This window comes from Zeus faber (assembly GCF_960531495.2).
Source record: "Zeus faber genome assembly, chromosome: 8".
Classification (NCBI taxonomy): Eukaryota; Metazoa; Chordata; class Actinopteri; order Zeiformes; family Zeidae; genus Zeus; species Zeus faber.
The window spans coordinates 332045-355170 of record NC_137195.1 but is presented as its reverse complement, the minus strand read 5'-3'; the positions used below and the strand labels follow the sequence as shown (position 1 = coordinate 355170).

The following is a 23126-nucleotide window of genomic DNA, read 5'->3' as shown; positions in this document are numbered from 1 at the left end:
ATTAGTTATAAAGCCAGACACACTAGTTATTTAACTGGATATACTAGTTATTTAACTGGACTAGTTATTTAACATGACATACTAGTTATTTAACAGGACATACTAGTTATTTAACTGAACATACTAGTTATTTAACAGGGAATACTAGTTATTTAACTGGACATACTTGTTATAAAAGTAGAACTACTAGTTATTTAGTTACTAGTTATGCGGCACGGTGGCGCAGTGCATTGCAGTGCTGCCTCACAGCAAGAAGGTCCTGGGTTTGATTCCCGCCTGGGGCGCTGTTGGCACCGTGCTCCGGTGGGTTATCTCCCAAATAGGAGCCTTTCTGTGTGGAGTTTGCATGTTCTCCCCGTGCTCACATGGGGTTTCCTCCACCTCACGTCAGTAAGGACCCCCACCAAAAACATGCACCCATCATCGTCTGACCAGCGATGGACACTTATCACCTGGTCCCCGGGCGCGTCCACGTACGCTGCCCACTGCTCCTGGCTGTGCCCCCGGAGGAAGGACAAGCCAGGATGGGTCAAAAGCAGAGAATCCATTTCACCGGCCACCATTAAAGCATGTGTGTGTGTGTGTGTGTGCAAGCATGTGTTGTGGAGTGTCGTGTGACAATTAAAGACTTCTTCTTCTTCTTCTTCTATTTAACTGAACATACTTGTTATAAAAGTAGAAATACAAGTTATTTAACTGGACATACTAGTTATTTAACAGGACATACTAGTTATTTAACTGAACATACTTGTTATAAAAATAGAACTACTAGTTATTTAATTGGACATACTAGTTATTTAACTGAACATACTTGTTATAAAGCTAGACATACTCGTTATTTGACTCTACATACTAGTTATTTAACTGGTCACACTAGTTATTTAACTGGACATACTAGTTATTTAACAGGACATACTAGTTATTTAACCGCACATACTAGTTATTTAACTGGACATACTAGTTATTTAACTGGACGCACTAGTTATCAAACAAGATGTATTGGTTATTTAACTGCACATACTAGTTATTTAACTGGCCACACTAGTTATACGACTAGACATACTAGTTATTTAACTGGACATACTAGTTATTTAACTGAACATACTTGTTATAAAAGTAGAAATACTAGTTATTTAACTGGGGCCAAGAAAGGAGCGTCCACGTCGCGGCCCTGGGAGTATTGACGATATCGACAAGATCAACTAGATCTACAAGATACTGCTAATCCTATCACCACTACAAGCAACAGTTACAAGCCACAAGCTACGCTGAAAGCTGCAAGCTACAAGCCACAAAGCTACAGAACACAAGAGAAAACATCATGCCTGGAGATAGACACAAAGGTCGATGTCGGAAACGAGGAACCTCCTCAAGACCAGCATTGACAGTCATATCTGTGAACATTGAAGGGTTCTCCTCTGCAAAACAAACCATCTTGGCTGACCTTTGCAGCAAACAACACTGTGATGTTCTCTGCTTGCAAGAGACTCACAGAGGGAGTGAAAATAACCGTCCCACCATACCAGGAATCCATTACATACCATTACATTTCACTGCATATATGTATGGAAGTATGTATATGTATGTGACAAATAAAAATCTTGAATCTTGAGGAATGGTCCTGACCACTGAGGGACCTCACCGGCAGTACGGCAGTGCTATATTTGTAAAAAAACAGGGTTAGCTATAGAAGATACAGATATGTGAGACGACCATGACATCGAAGTCCTATCTGTTGAGCTAAGCAGTGCTGTAGTAACATCTGTCTATAAACCACCACCTGTAGACTTTATATTTTCCCAGCCAATCCCCAAAGTACACAGCAAACCACAGATCATCATTGGGGACTTCAACAGCCACAGCACCCAGTGGGGCTACCCTGAAATGAACAAAGATGGAGAAGCAGTAGAGGACTGGATGGATACTAACCAACTAAGTCTTATCCATGACCCCAAGCTACCACACTTGTTTATCAGTGCTCGCTGGAAACATGGCTACAATCCAGACCTCATCATGGTCACAAGTAACATCGCTGGACTGTGTAAAAAGATTGTGCTGGACCCTTTTCCATCACGCCAACACCGTCCCATTGGTATCCAAATTAATGCAGCTGTAGTCCCAACCATTGTGCCCTTTAAAAGGCGTTTCAACTACAAGAAAGCAGACTGGAAGGGCTTCACCAACGAGCTGGAAGAGAAAATCAAAAATCGAATACCAGTTAGCAAGAACTACGACCAATTTGCTAACCTGGTGTTGAAAACTGCTCGGAAACACATCCCACAAGGCTGTAGAGTTGAATATATACCTGGGCTTTCAAAGGACTGTGCAGGACTCTATGACAACTATGTCAGCATGTTTGAAGCAGATCCCTTCTCAGATGAAACATCTGCCCAAGCTGAGAAGGTGATGGAAAACATTGCCCAAGAGCGAAGCAAGACCTGGAATGCTCTTATTGAGTCCACAGACATGTAAAAAAACAGCAAGAAAGCATGGACACTTATTCACAAGCTAGGGGGTGATCCTAAAGCAGCTCCTCAACACCCAAAAGTCACTGCCAACCAAGTTGCCAACCAATTGCTCTTGAATGGAAAGAGTGGAAAGAGAGGGAAAAAGACCAAGCTGAACTGCAAGAAATACATCGAGGACCCTGCTTTTACAAGACAGCTTACTATGGAAGAGCTGGAAGGGGGAATCTCTACCCTCAAACCAGGAAAGGCAATCGGATTGGATAACATCGCAACGGAACAGATCAGGCACTTCGGTCACAAGGCAAAGACATGGCTTCTACAGCTTTACAATGAGTGCTTAACAACACACAAACTCCCTAACATCTGGAAGAAAGCCCACATTATAGCACTGCTGAAACCTGGGAAAGATCCATCCGCTCCCAAGAACTTCAGACTAATCGCACTTTTGAGTCATACCTACAAGCTTTTCGAACATCTGATCCTCAACAGAATTGGCACCTTTGTTGACAAACACCTCATCCCTGAACAAGCAGGTTTCCGCCCTGGCAAGTCGACAACTAGCCAAGTACTCAACCTCACTCAGTACATCGAAGACGGCTATGAGGAAGGGATGGTAACTGGTGTGGTGTTTGTCGACCTCTCAGCTGCTTATGACACAGTCAACCACAGACGTCTCCTCAGCAAGATCCTGGAGACACAAGGGACATCCGTCTGACAGAACTGATCGAAAGCTTGCTTGAAAACAGGAACTTTTTTGTTGAGCTTGGAGGAAAGAAAAGCAGGTGGCGAAGACTCAAGAATGGCCTCCACAGGGAAGTGTGCTTGCACCACTTCTCTTTAACATCTACACCAACGACCAACCAAAAAGTGCAGACACTCGCTGCTTCATCTATGCAGACAACCTTGGCATAGGTGCACAAGCCACTGACTTCGAAGTTGTGGAAGACAGACTCTCCAATGCTCTGGCAGAGCTAACACCTTACTATGAAGAGAACCACCTACGTGCGAATCCATCTAAGACACAGGTGTGTGCCTTCCACCTGAGAAATCATGAAGCCAAGCGCCAACTGAAGGTGAACTGGTCATGAACCTCCCTCAAACACTGTGAGCACCCGGTCTACCTAGGGGTAACCCTGGAGAGATGCCTCTCTTTTAAGACCCACATTGAGAAGACCAAATGTAAAGTGAGTGCGAGGAACAACATCATCCGCAAGCTCACTGGAACAACCTGGGGTGCTAACTCACAGACTCTGAAAGCAACCGCAGTGGCTCTCTGCTACTCAGCTGCCGAGTATGCCTGCCCAGTATGGGAGCCAGCTGCCCATGCCAAGAAGTTGGACCCCGCCCTCAATGCTAGCTGCCGCCTTATCACTGGCTGCCTGAAACCAACACCTACAGACCGGCTATACATCCTGGCAGGCATAGCCCCACCAGAGATACGACGAAATGCAGCAAGCAAGAAAGAGCGGCAACAACAGTCCAATGATCAAAGACATCCTCTCTTCGGCCATGTGCCAGCCAAAAGCCGCCTTAAATCCAGGAAAAGTTTCCTGAAGAGCGTCCCACCTCTCAGAACACCGAGCGCAAGCAGTGAATGAGTCACTCGGTGGGAAGAAAGACTTGACAACCTCCCACCAGAAACAACAATGGAGCTAAAGGTGAGCGAGGCACTGCCCGCTGGAGCAGACACCAACTACGCACTGTGGTAATGCCTTAACAGACTAAGATCTGGTGTTGGACGTGCAAAAGCCACTCTTGCCAAATGGAGACACCTGAATGACGGGGACGCTGTGTGTGACTGTGGAACTGGACCACAGACCATGGAGCACCTCCTGATATGTCCGCTGCTGGAACAGCCCTGCACAGCATCAGACTTAGCAGAGTTTAATGAGAAGGGACAGCAATGTGTTCAGCTGTGGCTGAACCACATCTAGCCAAGCCCTGTAACTGACTGTTTTGTGGACACGACAAGAAGAAGAAGAAGTTATTTAACTGGACATACTAGTTATTTAACTGAACATACTTGTTATAAAAGTAGAACTACTAGTTATTTAACTGGACATACTAGTGATTTGACTCTACATACTAGTTATTTAACTGGTCACACTAGTTATTTAACGGGACATACAAGTTATTTAACAGGACATACTAGTTATTTAACAGGACATACTAGTTATTTAACTGGTCACACTAGTTATATAACCGGACATACTAGTAATTTAACTGGACATACTAGTTATTTAACAGGACATACTAGTTATTTAACTGAACATACTTGTTATAAAAGTAGAACTACTAGTTATTTAACTGGACATACTAGTTATTTAACTGAACATACTTGTTATAAAAGTAGAACTACTAGTTATATAACCGGACATACTTGTTATTTAACTGGACATACTAGTAATTTAACTGTACATACTAGTTATTTAACTGAACATACTTGTTATAAAAGTAGAACTACTAGTTATTTAACTGGACATACTAGTTATTTAACTGGACAAACTAGTTATTTAACTGAACATACTTGTTATAAAAGTAGAACTACTAGTTATTTAACTGGACATACTAGTTATTTAACGGAACATACTTGTTATAAAAGTGGAACTGCTAGTTATTTAACTGGACATACTTGTTATAAAGGTAGAACTACTAGTTATTAAACTGGACATACTAGTTATTTAACTGGACATACTTGTAATAAAACTACATGTACTTGTTATTGAATTGGACATACTTGCGATAAAACTAGATGTACTTTACATTACATTTCATTTAGCAGACGCTTTTATCCAAAGCGACTTACAATTGTTCAAACACCGACGGACGCAGCCATCAGGAGCAATTAGGGGTTAAGTGTCTTGCTCAAGGACACTACAGCATGCTAGCAGGAGGAGACTGGGATCGAACCAGCAACCTTTAGATCACTAGACCACCAGCTCTACCACCTGAGCTACCATCTCCACCATTGAGTTGGACATACTTGTAATAAAATGACATGTACTTTTTATTGAGTTGGACATACTTGTATTAAAACGACATGTACTTGTTATTGAGTTGGACATACTTGTAATAAAATTAGATGTACTTTTTATTGAGTTGGACATACTTGTAATAAAAAACTTGTTGGCACCGTGCTCCGGTGGGTTATCTTCCAAAACAGGAGCCTTTCTGTGTGGAGTTTGCATGTTCTCCCCGTGTTCACATGGGGTTTCCTCCACCTCACGTCAGTAAGGACCCCCACCAAAAACATGCACCCATCATGGTCTGACCAGCGATGGACACTTATCACCTGGTCCCCGGGCGCTTCCACGTACGCTGCCCACTGCTCCTGGCTGTGGCCCCGGAGGAAGGACAAGCCAGGATGGGTCAAAAGCAGAGGAACCATTTCACCGGCCACCATCAAAAGCATGTGTGTGTGTGTGCAAGCATGTGTTGTGGAGTGTCGTGTGACGATTAAAGACTGTTTCTTTCTTTCTCTTTCTGTTTCTTCTAAAACTAGATGTACTTGTTATTGAGTTGGACATACTAGTAATAAAACTAGATGTACTTGTTATTGAGTTGGACATACTTGTAATAAAACTAGATGTACTTGTTATTGAGTTGGACATACTTGTAATAAAACTAGATGTACTTGTTATTGAGTTGGACATACTTGTTATAAAACTAGATGTACTTGTTATTGAGTTGGACATACTTGTAATAAAACTAGATGTACTTGTTATTGAGTTGGACATACTTGTTATAAAACTAGATGTACTTGTTATTTAACTGGGAATACTAGTTATAAAACTAGATGTACTTGTTTTTTAAGTGGACATACTAGTTATAAAACTAGATGTACTTGTTATTTAACTGGACATACTAGTAATAAAACTAGATGTACTTGTTATTGAGTTGGACATACTTGTAATAAAACTAGATGTACTTGTTATTGAGTTGGACATACTTGTTATAAAACTAGATGTACTTGTTATTGAGTTGGACATACTAGTTATAAAACTAGATGTACTTGTTATTGAGTTGGACACACTTGTAATAAAACTAGATGTTCTTTTTATTGAGTTGGACATTCTAGTTATAAAACTAGATGTACTTGTTATTGAGTTGGACATACTTGTAATAAAACTAGATGTACTTGTTATTTAACTGGACATACTAGTTATAAAACTAGATGTACTTGTTATTTAACTGGACATACAGACGGTTGATATCTCTAAATAACCTCGTTCAGAGAGATACAGACCGGCTCCCTGTGGGTTATCAACAGATAGTGACCGTGTGACAAATTCCTTGTTGATGTTCCCTTGTGATGTGCTGTACCTGTTGTTGTAGCGAGGGCAGCCCAAGTTGCTGCACTCGCAGAACATCCCGTAGTAGAACTCGCCTTCCGTGTCGTGCCGCTCGCACTCGCAGAATCCCTCCCTGCACCGCCCCCTGCCGCTGCACATGGGTGCACCCAGTCCCGGGCGGCACGTCTCGTCGGCGAGCGCAGAAAACAAGTCGCTGCTTTTCCTGCAGCGATGTCCAAAATAGGGCTCGCTGCACTCGCACTGGCCACACACCAGTGAGCCATGGCCACTGCAGACAGGACTGTTCTCTTTCAGGTCCTTTGAGCACTCACAAGCACCTGTTTAAAGAGAAAATCAAGCTGCTTAAGTTGTTTTTAGTCCATTCTACCCTTCGAGAGCTAAACCAGCGTGTTAGCAGCACAAGGGGTTGTGACAGACGATCGGGAGGTTTGCTTACCCAATAAACGCAGCGCAGGACAAAATACACAATAATCCAGTTTCCGAAGCTAGTTACCTTCGTTAATTGTGAACAGTCTTTATTTATTTCATTTCATTTATTTATCTTCTGCGGCTCAAGCGTGTACATACGTACAGTCGACGCTGAGCTGCAGCACCACGCTTGGAGTGACGTGCATGGTCCAGGTTCTGTTCCCACCGGGACACTTCACCGCCTCCACATTCACCTGAAGGATTCATCACCTTCGTTAGTTTGAACCCCATCTTGTGTTCAGTGGCTATAATGGTGGATGTTCACATGGAGGTGTGGCAGACCTGTGTGACCAGCGGCTTTTCCACCGAGGTGTTGAATGTCACGCGCACAAGGTCTGGGTCCACGGCCGGCTCCAGGATGTGCTCCTTTGTCCGCTGGGTGGCTGTCCCGCTTGGTAGAAGGAACGACTGCACCACACCAGGCCTCAGACTGAGCTCCACAACAGTGACCTGGATGGGTGTGGCGGCTCCCGCCTCACTTCTGCAAGAGTGGGATTGTTGTTGGCAGCAATGGTGAACCAGGTGACCACTGTCACCTGATTCACCATGTATCTCCATAAATCTACAGTCCTACAACACTAACTTGTAGAAGTGGTTGCCAAGTTTTCAATGTCTTATAACAGGGCAACCGAGCACTGGGTATTTTAGGGGTTCTTAGAATGAATAGGATGGCTTTTCACCGGAGCAGTTGGCCCAAAGGTTGATATTAATTTGGGTTTTAGTTATTTTACATAATAATAATAATGGATATTTGCCCTGGCCCCCGACCTGCTGTCATTGCTGATGGCCAGCAGGCGCCCCCTAGGGTTGTAAACATGTCCTCTGCAGCCTGCCCGAAGCAGCTTCTTCTCCACGTTGCAGCGCGGCTTTGCCTTGGGTAGGTCCGGCTTGGTGCACCAGGCGCATTCTGGCCCTGCCTGGAGGCACTGCTCACAGGTGGAGGTGTTGTCGGGGCACCTTTCCCCTCTGGCCCAGCAGGGGGCGCCAAACAGAAGACATAAGGAGAGCAACCTCACAGCCATCCTGCAAATATAAGTTTGATTATACTGAGGATAGTGTCAATTTATTAATTTCAAAATGTGAGAAAACAACTTGCAGCTCATTTGGGAATGAACGCTCTGTGTGTTTTATTTCCCTGGTGGTGTAGAAACAGCTTTTGTTTCAAGTTGATGCCAAATTCCCTACATGGGAAAATAAAGACTGCAGAGCAGCTGCTAAATATGACATTTGTTGAAAAGAAGAAGCTGCTCGAGTCATGTGGTGGTCGAGCTGTCCAGTCTAGGATTAGTCACCTTCCTTAAAATGAGGACCTGAGCTTATTCTTTCAGGACTCATCGTTTTATTCATAAAGTGCATGCAGAAGTACATGAGATGTCTTTTTCGTTGTGTCAAATAGAATACCGAGAATAATGCTGTTAACGTTTCTGGGAATGTGACGTCCCATCAACAAAAGGTCAGCTCATCTAGAAGTTAGCGATTGTACACATGGTAGTTAGCTTCTCAGTGTGATTCCATTTCAGCTGAATTAGAGCTTGATACGTTTGTAGTTTAACTTCCAGAATGAAATTCCTTATTAATATTGGACCTTTAAGCCTTTAGCAGTCTTCATGGGAATCTACTGCCCTGTACTTATTTATTGTTACACTAATGTTTCTGTTGCAATGTAGCTTGAATGTTATTCTCCCTTGTGAGTTGCTTTGGATAAAAGCGTCTGCTAAATGACTAAATGTAATGTAATGTCCAGGTTCCACTGTCTAAAACAAGTGAAGGGGTCTCACCACAAGTCCATGGTGCGTCCAATGCTGTCCTGGAAGGTTCTGCTGGGACGGACCGAGAGGAGACACGTTTATTAGAAACTTGTGCACCATCCGATCTTTGGAGCGTTTCCTCATCGATATTTGCAGATCATGGTTCATGTAGCAACACTGACCCTGGTTCCGTAACTATGTAAACACAATTGGGATGTTGTGTCAATGTCAACACAAACCTCATCTGCTTCAACAAAGGGTGGGAAAAGTGGGAATTAAATGTAAAATCTAAGAACCTGTTTCTTTTTCTTCTCTCCTCTGAACAGTCCCTGAAAGCCGTCGTGACGCCAAAGTGCCTCCTCGTTCTGGATTTTCGCGGTTTGGGTTTAGAGCGTTGGCTGGTCCGAGAGCTGACGCAGCAACTAGCAACCCAGCAACAGAGCAACTCTTTGCCTTTTGAGTTCAGAGCCTTGGAGGCGATCCTTCAGCACAGGGTAACGCTCTGCAGTAGAAGTATCCAGACCTTATTCCAGACCTTCCATGGCCCTTGAGCTAATGTGTCTGTCCCGGATGCAGGTGAACGTGCTCCAAACCCGCCTGAACGAAGTCCACCCGGTAATTCTGGACACGCTGGAGTCGCTGGTGGACCCCAAGCTGCTGTCGGCTGACAGGAGCAAGCTGCATGTCCTGCTGCAGAACAGCAAAAGGTGACACAACCTTGCTAAGCAGAGTTTCCAATCTTTCCATTATGGGATCGCGGAGAAGAAACACAGAAAATATAAAATTTGAGCAGATTGCAGACGACATGATGGATCAGCAGAAAACATAAGGCACGAAAAGAACGAATGAACAGATAAAATGAATATATCAGAGAAAATACACTATGGACGTCTAATGGAAAACTGGATGGACCACACTGTCCCGCCACCTTCCCCTAATACATCACATGATAACCATTTGGATCAGTGCGAGGTCTGTACTGTACTGGTGGTGGTAGTTAGTCACTGGGAGGCCTGTACTGTACTGTACTGTACTGGTGGTGGTAGTTAGTCACTGGCAGGCCTGTACTGGTGGTGGTAGTTAGTCACTCGGAGGCCTGTACTGTACTGGTGGTGGTAGTAGTTAGTCACTGGGAGGTCTGTACTGTACTGGTGGTGGTAGTAGTTAGTCACTGGGAGGTCTGTACTGTACTGTACTGGTGGTGGTAGTTAATCACTTGGAGGTCTGTACTGTACTGGTAGTGGTAGTTAGTCACTGGGAGGCCTGTACTGTACTGGTGGTGGTAGTTATTCACTGGGAGGTCTGTACTGTACTGGTGGTGGTAGTTAGTCACTGGGAGGTCTGTAGGGTACTGATACTTTATTGCTCATATCCCAGTCTGGATGTGTTATTGATCGTTGCATTGGTCACCCTGCAGCCTGTCGGAGCTGGAGACCGACATCAGAGTTTTCAAAGATTCTCTGCTGAAGATTCTGGACGAGGGAGAAACGATCGAGTTACTGTGTCTGAGCAAGAGGAGCCACCAGGGGGGGTAGGGACCCACACACTGAGACACACACACACACACACAGCCTCAAACAAAAACAGATGAACACATAATGTACAAAGAAGAAGAGCTCAAGTCACTTTCGTAACAATGTTTTAACACAACAACATATAATCACCAGAAGCAAGAAATGTCACAATGTCACTCCGTGGAAACGTAATCTCCGTGTTGTTATGGATTATGAAAAGAGGGCGACAGACAGAAAGATCCGAAAAGTGCCACTTTTTTCAAACTATCGTTGTTATAAAACAATAAATGCAGGAAATGTGAATGTTTCAAAGTTACAGAATAATAGAGGGGTCATGCTACTCTAGTGATCATGAACTTAAAATGAAAAAAAAAATAGAATTAAAGGGGTTAACTTGAATTATGTGTTTTCCAATATTTTTATAAAAGAATGCTTCAAATAGTATTGCAGAAAAACATTCAACATGATCATTGAATACGTAGAGCACTGTCCAAATGAAACCATTGAAAGCACTAAATGGTGTTTCTACATGTGTATTTTGTTCTGCAAAAGTCTGGAGATGTTTCTAAAACTTTAAAGGCTGATTTCTCAGAACTTCTGTTTCAAAAACCTTCATCTTTAGTAAGTCATAGCTTCCAAAATATTTGCTTGATTCCCACAAGTGAGGCCTTGTTGTAAAGCTCACACTTTCATACACAGTAAATTTACTGGTATGTTCTGGTATATGTACGAGTATGTACTGATTTATATACTTGTATATGTACTAGTATGTGCTGGTATGTACTATTATGTACTGGTATATGTACTGGTATGTACTAGTACACACTGGTATATGTACTGTTATGTACTAGTACGTACTGGTATATGTACTGGTATGTACTATGTACATACTACATATGAAATAGTAGTACATACTATGTACTGTACTACTACCTTTTTTCTGTTTTATATCACTATCTCTGCCAAAAACTCATTGGTAGTGATCGACCACGATGCACTCGTGGATATAAAAATTTCCCTGAAAGAAAAACTGTGGGACTTTTTATCCGCGGATCTAGAGTAGACGCCGGAAATTTTACATGACTTTTTACAAATTTGAATTTTACAAAACAATAATAACAACAGCAACAATGGAGCCACTGTTCCACTGTTGGGCCTACGGAGGAAGCACAGCTGTAAACGAGGCGGCATTCGGGTCAAAATGATAATGCAACTTACCGTGCACCTCTGCCAGGCATCCTTCTTGCCATGTCCAGTCCCTGGAGAACAAGATGGATGACCTTGGAGCGAGGATAACATTCCATTGCTACACATCGTACAAGAACGGATACAAGCCGTCTCGCTCCCTGCTTTCGGGAAATCGGACCACGCAGCCATCTCGCTACTTCCTGTTTACAAGCCGTGCATCGTGCGTGTATCGGTAGTGATGAGGGACGTAAAGCGGTGGTCGGACCAATCAGAGACGGCCCTGACTGACGTCAGTTGGGACATCTTCCAATCAAGTTCCAGTGTCGTCAGCGAGTTTATGGAAATAGCTGTGAGCTTCATAGATATGTTTGTGGACATCATTGTTCCCACGGTGAAAGTTTGGATATTTCCGAACCAGAATTATTGTGGGTCAATAAATCCATCCGTGGCGCTGTGAATGCTCACACAGCCGCTTACAACGACAGTCTTTGTCTGGAAATATGGACAACTCGTTGTACAAACTGCGGAGGGCGGTGAAGGACGCTAAACGGATGTAAAGGGACAGAGTGGAGCGACAGATTAAGCAACGGGACACCAGACACTCATGGCAGGGGCTGTGAACCATTACTAACTGCTAGAGCAGCCCCTCCCCAGCCACCAGTGTGGACGCCTCCCTTGCAAACGAACTGAACTCCTTTTATGCGCGGTTTGAGTCTGGCAACAGCACCGCTAGCACGCCGGCTAATTAGAGTTACACCGCTGGGGATGAACGCGCATTCTCAGTGTCTGAGCATGACATCAGGAGGGCTCTGATGCGGGTGAACACCAGGAAAGCTGCGGGCCCAGATGGCATATCTGGACGAGTTCTGAAGACCTGTGCTAACCAGGTGCTCGCTAGGATATTTTACGCCTCCCTGCCAAGTTGGTGGTCCCGTCCTGCTTCAAGAGGTCCACCATCATCCCTGTCCCGAAGATCGCCTCTCCTGCCTGCCTGAATGACTACCGTCCAGTGGTCCTCACCTCGTGGTCATGAAGTGCTTCAAGAGGCTGATTAATGATTACATCTGCGCATTCCTCCCCCGCACCTTGGACCGACAGACACTCTGGTGAGAAAGGCGAGGCAGCGTCTTTAGTTTAAAGTTCAAAGTTCAAAGTGTACTTTATTGTCAATCGTACCATGCAACACGTAATTACACAGAGGATCAGAATTGTTTCCCCATACTCCAAATGTGCAGTAATATTTGTAACACACAACATATAACATGAAAGTGCAAAAAAACAACAATAGTAGACACAACAACACAACAAGACTAGGGATAGTCTTATTATACTCAAGAAGTCAGTCTTTACCACCTCAGGCAGCGAAATAAATTGAGGGTCTCGATGAGGATCCTTCTACTCTGGAGCAGTGGAGAGCATCCTCACAGGCAACATTGTTGCCTGGTTTTGGAACTGTACTGCTCAGGACAGGCGGGCCCTGCAGAGTGTGATGTGTTCAGCCCAATGTACCACTGGAAAATACCCTTCCCTCCCTGCAGGTGTACTCGCAGAGCCCACAGGATCGTGAAGGATCCTCACCACGCAACAACGGACTGTTCCACAGCGAGAACAGAGAGACTGAAACGTAGTTTCTTCCCGCAAGACCTAAGGACTGTCAATGCTGAACTCACAAGGGGTGCTCACTGAAACACTCAACAGGCCCCACTGCCTTACTGTACTGTATGTAGCATACTGTACTGCATACTGTATCACTGTTCTGGGTTGCTTCATACTGCGCTGTATTGCTGTTCTGTTCAGTGTTACTGTATTGCTGTGTCGTAGTGTTATATACTCTACTGTATATCTCCATACACACTTTATTCACCTGCACTTTACTACACATATCTGTATGTACAAATAGCCTATCCCATATACATAAGTCTATTCCCTTTATTTCTCCTTATTTTATTTTTATTTAATTTAATCTTATTTTATATTATTCTAATTACTAACTGCATTACGTTGTAGGAATCAGTTAGTTCAGTTAGTTGGTTAGGTAGTAATTAGGTTAGGTTCTCCAGGTGCATTGCAATGACATTTCACTGCATAAATGTATGAAGGTATGTATATGTATGTGACAAATGAACATCTTGAATCTACTAGTGTGTACTAGTATATGTACTGGTATGTAAGGCAAGGCAAGTTTATTTTTATAGCACATTTCGACAACAAGGCAATACAAAGTGCTTTATATAAAACATAAAGTACAACACAAAGTGCAAAGAAACACATTATAAAAGGACATAGAATGCATAAAGTAAAAAATAGAACACATAGATTGCATAAAGTAAAAAATAGAACAAGAAGAATGCATTAAGTAAAAAATAGAATCCATAGAATGCATAAAAGTTATAGTGCAGTGCAAGACATGGACCAAAGAAACCTTGTTCTACTCTTTATGAACAATTATTTCACCTATTCCCTGCATAGCCTTTTACCTTGTCAAGGTGATGTCAGAGCCCCGGAGTACTAGTACGTATGTACTAGTATGTACTGGTATATGTACTGGTATGCACTGGAATATGTACTGGTATGTACTAGTACACACTGGTATATGTACTGGTATGTGTACTGGTATATATTTGTATGTACTGCTATGAACTGGGATGTCTATGTCCCTCCCAGTGAGGACTGCAGTCTGGGGATGGACCATACGGAGGAGATGGAGCTGCTCCTGGAGAACTACTACATGCAGGTATCTGGACTGTTTCTTCTCCACCAGGTGATAGTCATAGTTTTATGTTTTCATGCAAAACAACCTGCTCCATGGTAACAGCCTGCGTGTCTCCATGGTAACGGCCTGTGTGTCTCCATGGTAACGGCCTGTGTGTCCCCATGGTAATGGCCTCTGTGTCTCCATGGTAACGCTGTGCTGTGTGTCTCCATGGTAACGCTGTGCTGGGTGTCTCCATTATAACGCTGTGCTGTGTTCCTCCATGCTAAAGGCCTGTGTGTCTCTGTGGTAACGGCATGTGTGTCTCCATGTCAATGGCATGTGTCTCTCCATGGGAACACCAGTGTGTCTCCATGGTTACTCTGTTCTTGGTGTCTCCATGGCAATGCTGTTCTGTGTGTCTCCATGGTAATGCTGTTCTCTGTGTCTCCATGGTAACGCTGTTCTGTGTCTCCATGGTAATGCCCTGCTGTGTGTTTCCATGGCAACGCAGGCTGAGGAGCTGAGCAACGAGACCCAGGAGCTTAAAGGACTGATCGATGACTCAGAAAGCGTGATTTTCATCAACCTGGACAGGTACACACACACACACACACACACACACACACACACAGTGTGCTTGTTCTTTGTATTTAAAAAGGGTCTTGATGAATAAGTAACTCCAGCAGCAGCTCTAGGTAGAGCGATATAAAACACATTTAAACTGGTTGTATTCTTTACTAAAACATTTCTCTGTAGTTGAATCTCCTGTTTGTATGGAAAAAGCTGTGTAGCCTCACTCAGGAAGACAAAATACACCTCCCGCCCAAAAACAGAGAAATGCTGCACGTCTGACCTGGCCGGTGGAGAGATAGATTTAATAGAAAGCAGCACTTATGGCACTTAACTGTTATGAACTGTGAGTAACTCTGATTTGAATGATATTAACTGTTATTAACTGTGAGTAACTGTGATTTAATTTTTGCAATGCATCGCATTGCATTGCATTTATGTTGTGAACTGTTATGAACTGTGAGTAACTCTGATTTAAATATTAACTGTTATTAACTGTGAGTAACTGTGATTTAATTGTTATGAACTGTGAGTAACTCTGATTTAACTGTTATTAATTGTTTTGAACCGTGAGTAACTCTTAACTGTTATGAACTGTGAGTAACTCTGATTTAACTGTTATTAATTGTTATGGACTGTGAGTAGCTCTGATTTAACTGTTATTAACTGTGAGTAACTCTGATTTAACGGTTATTAACGGTTATGAACTGTGAGTAACTCTGATTTAACTGTTATCAACTGTTATGAAGTTTGAGTTACTCTGATTTAACTTATAAACTGTGAGTAACTCAGATTTAACTGTTATTTACTGTTATGAACTGTGAGTAACTCTAATTTAACTGTTATTAACTGTTATGCTCTGTGAGTAACTCTGATATAACTGTTATTAACTGTGAGTAACTCTGATTTAACTGTTATTAACTGTGAGTTACTCTGATTTAACTGTTATGAACTCTGAGTAACTCTGATTTAACTGTTATCAACTGTTATGAACTGTGAGTAACTCTGATTTAACTGTTGTTAACTGTTATGAACTGTGAGTAACTCGGATTTTACTGTTATTATCTGTTATGGAGTTTGAGTTACTCTGATTTAACTTATAAACTGGGAGTAACTCTGATTTAACTGTTATCAACTGTTATTAACTGTGAGTTACTCTGATTTAACTGTTTAACTGTTATGAACTGTGAGTAACTCTGATTTAACTGTTATGAACTGTTAACTGTGAGTTACTCTGATTTAACTGTTATGAACTGTGAGTAACTCTGATTTAACTGTGATTAACTGTTATGCTCTGTGAGTAACTCTGATTGAACTGTTATGAACTGTTATGTGAGTAACTCAGATTTAACTGTTATTAACTGTTTTTAACTGTGAGTTTCTCTGATTTAACTGAGTTACTCTGATTTAACTATAAACTGTTAACTCTGATAAAACGGTAATTACCTGTTATCAACTGTTGTTAACTCTGATCAAACGTAACTGTTATTAACTCTGATTCAACTTATAAACTGTTATTTACTTTTATTAACTGTCATTAACTCAGATTCAACTGTTATCTGTTATTAACTGTTATTAACTCTGATTAATCGGCTGTTTTTAATTGTAACTTACTGTTTTTAATCCAATTAAAAGTTATAAACTGTAATTTTACTGATATGAACTCTGATTAAACTGTTATTAACGTTATTAACTGTTATTAACTCTGATTAAACTGTTATTAACTGTAATTAACCCTGAGCAAACGTATGAACTGTGATTAATTGTAATTAAACTGTTGTAAACTATTTACTCTGATTAAACTGTCATTAATTTGGATTAAACAGTTATAAATTGTAATTAAACTGTTATAAACTGTGATTAAACTGTTATTAACTGTCATTAACTCTGATCAAACTGTTATAAACAGTGATTATACTGTTATTAACTCTGATTAAACTGTTTTAACTTTGATTAAACCTTACCGTTATAAACTGTTATTCAACCCTGATTAAACTGTTATAAGCTGTTATTCAACCCTGATTAAACTGTTATAGCTGTTATTCAATCCTGATTAAACTGTTAAGCTGTTATTCAACCCTGATTAAATTGTGATAAACCGTTATAAGCTGTTATTCAACCCTGATTAAACTGTTAAGCTGTTATTCAATCCTGGTTTAATTGTAATAAACTGTTATTAAATGTTATTGCTTTGATTAAACTGTTGTCAAACTCTTCTAACCTTCCTCCAGCCACCGCAATGTCATGATGCGCCTCAACCTCCAGCTCACCATGGGAACCTTCTCCCTCTCCCTGTTTGGTCTGATGGGCGTGGCCTTCGGGATGAACCTGGAGTCGTCCTTCGAGGAGGTCCCCAACCACGCCTAACCACACCCAGCCATGTTCAGTCACACCCAGCCAAATCCAGCTACACCCAACTACTTCCAGCCACACCCAACCATATCCAGTCACACCCAGCCACATCCAGCGACACCCAGCCACATCTAGCAACACCGATCCACATCCATTTAGACCCAACCACACCCAGCCACATCAACCACATCCAGCCACACTCATCCATGCCCAACCACATCCAGTCACCCCTAGCCAGATCCAGTCACACCCAACCACACCCAAACCCTTTTAGCCACATCAACCACAACCCAACCACACCCTGTGGTTTTTCAGGTCATTAACTAAAAATGACTTATTCGATAGCGACCTGACATTTAATAAAGCCATTGTTATTGTCCTGGGTGCATGGCTTTTTGTGGGACTGATAGATGAAGTTTGAGCTATAGATTCCTGTATGTTACAGGGAATTCATGTGATTTGGATCTATGTTTTATAATAACAGGAATTTGTAGAGCAGAGTGACAGTAATTAATGTTAGCAGAGTGGATCGGACTCACCAAACATTAGTAGTGATGAGAGGATGTCAACGTCAGTTTCATGTTCATGGCCAGGAGAGGTGATCTGTGAAAGTTTGGATGTACTACATCACTTCTGAAGATGTTTGGACGGTTTAAGAAGGTGCCAAAGTTGTCCACAAACGGTATGTTGAGGGAGCAGCAGTATCCCTTGTGCCATGTGTGTCTCCAGCCAGGCCAGGAGAGCACCGTCATCCTGGAGGAGGCTCAGGCAGGCGGTCCAAATCAGTCTGTCAATCAGACGGGCAGAGATCCCGCTGGGGGCCTGAGGTGGCACTCCACAGGTTCAAAGCGGGGTCCGCAGCGGCGGAGGAGCAACTAACTGGCTCGGGAACAGAGGCCTGGGCAGACGATGGATGGTCTCCACTGGTTCCATGCATTCCATGTCCCTGGCATTGAACCAGAGGAGGAGGAGGTTGGCCGCAGTGGAGATGAGGATGACGATAGTAGAGAGCGTCTTGTGCCCCCGATGGCACGGTGGACTGTGACCCCGCCCCCGAGAGGGAGAACTCCCGCATATCCCTGACATCGAATGTGGGCTCCAGGGCTTGAATCTGTTATCCAGCCAGAAAGTCTCTGGCATAGAGCGGCGCAAGGAGCGCTCGCGATGCGCCAGGGTCCAGGGCTCTGGGGGGGAGCAGGTCCGGGACTTGGGCTATGGCTCCTTTATCACAGCTGACGGGGCATCAGATGGACCCAATTCACCCACAGACGAATGGATCCGGGCCAAGGTAGAGTGGAGTCAAAGACTGGTCCTATCACAGCGGAGGACATGGAGCAGTAGATGTGTTAGCCTGAGCGCTAGCGCTGGTTCATCCTCATCGATGGTTCAACAGTTCATTCTTCTTCTTCACATCCTCATGCAGGCTGTAATGTCTTGAATCTGTCAACCAGGCGCAAACAGTTCTCACAGTCCAAGGAGGTTGGCATTGATGCCGGCATAGTTAGCAATATGCTAAGCTAACAGGTTTACTAGCGCTAACTGAGCGCTAGCCAAGCCAAAGTCCATGTTCCAAAATCAAAAAAAACAGATCCGGTGAGGGTCAACGCCAGGAAATAGTAGGGATATCACAGTGTGAACAATCCAAAATCCGTAACTCAAAACCAGGTTGTTATCAGGTAAAGTTGGGAGCGATTTAACAAAGTAACGCACTGACGTGAAAAGCAGGAAGTGACGTCAACACATCAACCACATTCTGCCACATCCAATTACACCCAGCCACACCCAGCTTCATCCAGCCACACCCAACCCCATCCAGCCACAACCCAACCACATCCAGCCACAACCCAACCACACACAACCACATCAAACTCCCTACAGCCACACCCAACCACACCTAGCCAAATCCAACAACACCAAGCCACACCGCACCATATCCAACCACCTCCAGCCACACCCAATCACATCCAGCCAGTTCCAGCCACACCCAGCCACACCTAGCCACAGCCCAACCCCACACAGCCACACCAACTACCTCCAGCCACACCAACTACCTCCAGCCACACCCAGCCACATCCAGCTACATCCGACCACACCCAACCAAATCCACCCACAGCCAACCTCAACCAGCCGCACCCAACCACACCCAGCCACAACCTCACCACACACAACCACATCAAACTCCCTACAGCCACACCCAACCACACCTAGCCAAATCCAACAACACCAAGCCACACTGCACCGTATCCAACCACCTCCAGTCACATCCAGCCGCTTCCAGCCACATCCAACCACATCTACCCAATAACATTCAAGTTTTACTACTGTCACATTATTTTGTGATAACTACTGTCTGGCTGTATGTTATCTCTGACTGAAGCTTGTTCCTGATTCCTTCCTTTGTCCCTGCCTCCTTGTGTCCTTGTCTCCTTACCTCCTTGTGTCCCTGCCTCCTTACCTCATCTCCTTGTTCCTTGCCTCCTTGCTTCCCTCCCTCCTTGTGTGCTCCCTCAGGACCCTCGGGTCTTTTGGCTCGTCACTGGCTTCATGTTCCTGGGCAGCGGCTTGATCTGGAGACGCCTGCTGTCCTTCCTGGGACGCCACCTGGAGCCCGCCGTGCCCCCCCTGGTACCACACACACACACACACACACACACACACACACACAGAGGAGGTCCTGGAGCCCCTTGTGGTTCTGGAGGTCCTGGAGCCCCTGGATGCCCTCGTGGTTCTGGAGGCCCTGGTGGTCCTGGAGGCACTGAGGTCCTGGGGGGCCCGGAACCCTGCAGTCAGACACGCTGTGTGTTTGATCCATTAAACCCCTTCTTCACTTGTAGAAGATCTGATCATTATTGTCAGGGATGTAAACTAGGGGTCCCGGGCCTGCATGTGGCCCTCACATCAGTGTAGATTGGTCCTCTGAAAGAGACAGAAGGTTCATAAAGGGAACGCCACAGAAACTCGACAACCGGTTCAAAAGTAAGCATGACCAAGCTTTGTCCAATAGAAAAAGGCAGTTCTCCCTGTAGCCCCGTCTACTTCTGTCTCACCCAATCACAGCTTGATCCCTCACAACCTGTTAATCTACTGACTGACAAAGGGTTTGTGTTGATCCAGATTTCTCCAGTTTGGAAGAGGAACCTGAAGGCTGCGGATGCCAGGACTGGAACCCGATGAGGAGCCTCCTGGAGCCATGCCTCTTGAAGAACCACACCTCGTGAAGAGCCATGCCTCCTGGAGCCATCCCACCTGGAGCCACGCCTCCTAGAGAGCCATGCCTCCTGAAGCGCCACATCTCCTGGAGCCATGCTCCCTGGAGAACGCTTCCTGGGGAGCGACAACTCCTGAAGAGCCACACCTCCTGGAGCCATGCCCCCTGGAGAATCACGCCTCCTGTGGAGCCATGCATCCTGGGGCCACGCCCGATGATTTCAGACTTGATGTGACTCTAGAGGCGGATTGAATGGAACTGAAACCTCGTATGGAAGCTGATGCTGTTTCCATGGATATGATGCAGCAAACTTTTTAGCATTACATAATGCAACACAGTTCAAAGTTGACAGTGCAGGAGAGGAGGAGGAGTTTCATATGAACGTGAAACTTCCTGTATCTGAAAAAAAACAGGAAGCTGCAGGAGAACAATGTGGAAGCCATGGATTATTGGTTTCATCTGCACGTCCTCAGGAGTTGAGCTGCACAGTAACAGTTACAACATAGAATTAAAAGTGCTGACGGTTACAGCGTGATAACGGTTACAACAGGGAAATAAAAGTTACAACGTCATGACGGTTACAACGTGATGACTCATTCTGTGTCCGTTCACCCAATGATTGATAGAAATCTAAAAATAGAAAACGACTGTTTCTAGTATGGGTATGATTCAGTAAATCCGGTAAGTCTGTTACTATCAACTCACCTTTGAAGCCACCTAAGTAGTTAAGCCGGTGATTACACACAATATGTTCTAGACTGAACACAGTAAAACACTAAAAAATTCTACTGGACTAACTAACTGATTCCTTAAACGTAATGCAGTGAGTCGAATACTATAGGATAAAATAAAATATTTAGAATAAAATTAACTAAAATAAAATAAGAACTCAAGGGTAATGCAGAGTGGGGTTACAAAATAGATAAAGGGAAAAAGCTTATGTATATGGGATGGACTTATGTATATGGGATAGACTTATGTATATGGGATAGGCTATTTATGTATATACAGATACAGTGGGGCAAAAAAGTATTTAGTCAGCCACCAATTGTGCAAGTTCTCCCACTTAAAAAGATGAGAGAGGCCTGTTATTTTCATCATAGGTTCACCTCAACTATGAGAGACAGAATGAGGAAAAAAAATCCAGAAAATTACATTGTCTGATTTTTAAAGAATTTATTTGCAAATTATGGTGGAAAATAAGTATTTGGTCAATAACAAAAGTTCATCTCAATACTTTGTTATATACCCTTTGTTTGCAATGACAGAGGTCAAACGTTTTCTGTAAGTCTTCACAAGGTTTTCACACACTGTTGCTGGTATTTTGGCCCATTCCTCCATGCAGATCTCCTCTAGAGCAGTGATGTTTTGGGGCTGTCGCTGGGCAACACGGACTTTCAACTCCCTCCAAAGATTTTCTATAAAGTTGAGATCTGGAGACTGGCTAGGCCACTCCAGGATCTTGAAATGCTTCTTACGAAGCCACTCCTTCGTTGCCCGGGCGGTGTGTTTGGGATCATTGTCATGCTGAAAGACCCAGCCACGTTTCATCTTCAATGCCCTTGCTGATGGAAGGAGGTTTTCACTCAAAATCTCACGATACATGGCCCCATTCCTTCTTTCCTTTACACGAATCAGTCGTCCTGGTCCCTTTGCAGAAAACCAGCCCCAAAGCATGATGTTCCCACCCCCATGCTTCACAGTAGGTATGGTGGTCTTTGGATGCAACTCAGCTTTCTTTCTCCTCCAAACACGACAAGTTGAGTTTTTACCAAAAAGTTCTATTTTGGTTTCATCTGACATTCTCCCAATCCTCTTCTGGATCATCCAAATGCTCTCTAGCAAACTTCAGACGGGCCTGGACATGTACTGGCTTAAGCAGGGGGACACGTCTGGCACTGCAGGATTTGAGTCCCTGGCGGCGCAGTGTGTTACTGATGGTAGCCTTGGTTACTTTGGTCCCAGCTCTCTGCAGGTCATTCACTAGGTCCCCCCGTGTGGTTCTGGGATGTTTGCTCACCGTTCTTGTGATCATTTTGACCCCACGGGGTGAGCTCTTGCGTGGAGCCCCAGATGGAGGGAGATTATCAGTGGTCTTGTATGTCTTCCATTTTCTAATAATTGCTCCCACAGTTGATTTCTTCACAACAAGCTGCTTACCTATTGCAGATTCAGTCTTCCCAGCCTGGTGCAGGTCTACAATTTTGTTTCTGGTGTCCTTTGACAGCTCTTTGGTCTTGGCCATAGTGAAGTTTGGAGTGTGACTGTTTGAGGTTGTGGACAGGTGTCTTTTATACTGATAACGACTTCAAACAGGTGCCATTAATACAGGTAACGAGTGGAGGACAGAGGAGCCTCTTAAAGAAAAGTTACAGGTCTGTGAAAGCCAGAAATCTTGCTTGTTTGTAGGTGACCAAATACTTATTTTGCCGAGGAATTTATCAATTAATTCATTAAAAATCCTACAATGTGATTTCCTGGATTCTTTCCCCCCATTCTGTCTCTCATAGTCGAAGTGAACCTATGATGAAAATTACAGGCCTCTCTCATCTTTTTAAGTGGGAGAACTTGCACAACCGGTGGCTGACTAAATACTTTTTTG

The 23126-nt window shown here is 43.8% G+C and overlaps 1 protein-coding gene across 3 annotated transcripts in view; it reads left to right on the top strand.

Annotated features, from left to right (window-relative positions):
- The window catches only part of mrs2 (magnesium transporter MRS2), a 29196-nt gene extending 8004 nt beyond the window's left edge, over window positions 1-21192 (top strand). The window contains exons 5-12 of one of the 3 annotated variants that reach the window (XM_080006184.1): window positions 9324-9491; window positions 9574-9704; window positions 10415-10528; window positions 14364-14433; window positions 14906-14988; window positions 17196-17313; window positions 19828-19941; window positions 20431-21192. In XM_080006184.1, coding sequence (XP_079862310.1) covers window positions 9324-9491; window positions 9574-9704; window positions 10415-10528; window positions 14364-14433; window positions 14906-14988; window positions 17196-17313; window positions 19828-19941; window positions 20431-20490 — 858 coding nt within the window. In that variant the 3' untranslated portion in view covers window positions 20491-21192. Of the gene's footprint in view, window positions 1-9323; window positions 9492-9573; window positions 9705-10414; window positions 10529-14363; window positions 14461-14905; window positions 14989-17195; window positions 17314-19827; window positions 19942-20430 lie in introns of all 3 variants that reach the window. The other 2 variants (XM_080006183.1, XM_080006185.1) reach the window with 2 other exon arrangements.
- Window positions 21193-23126: the final 1934 nt, after the last annotated feature.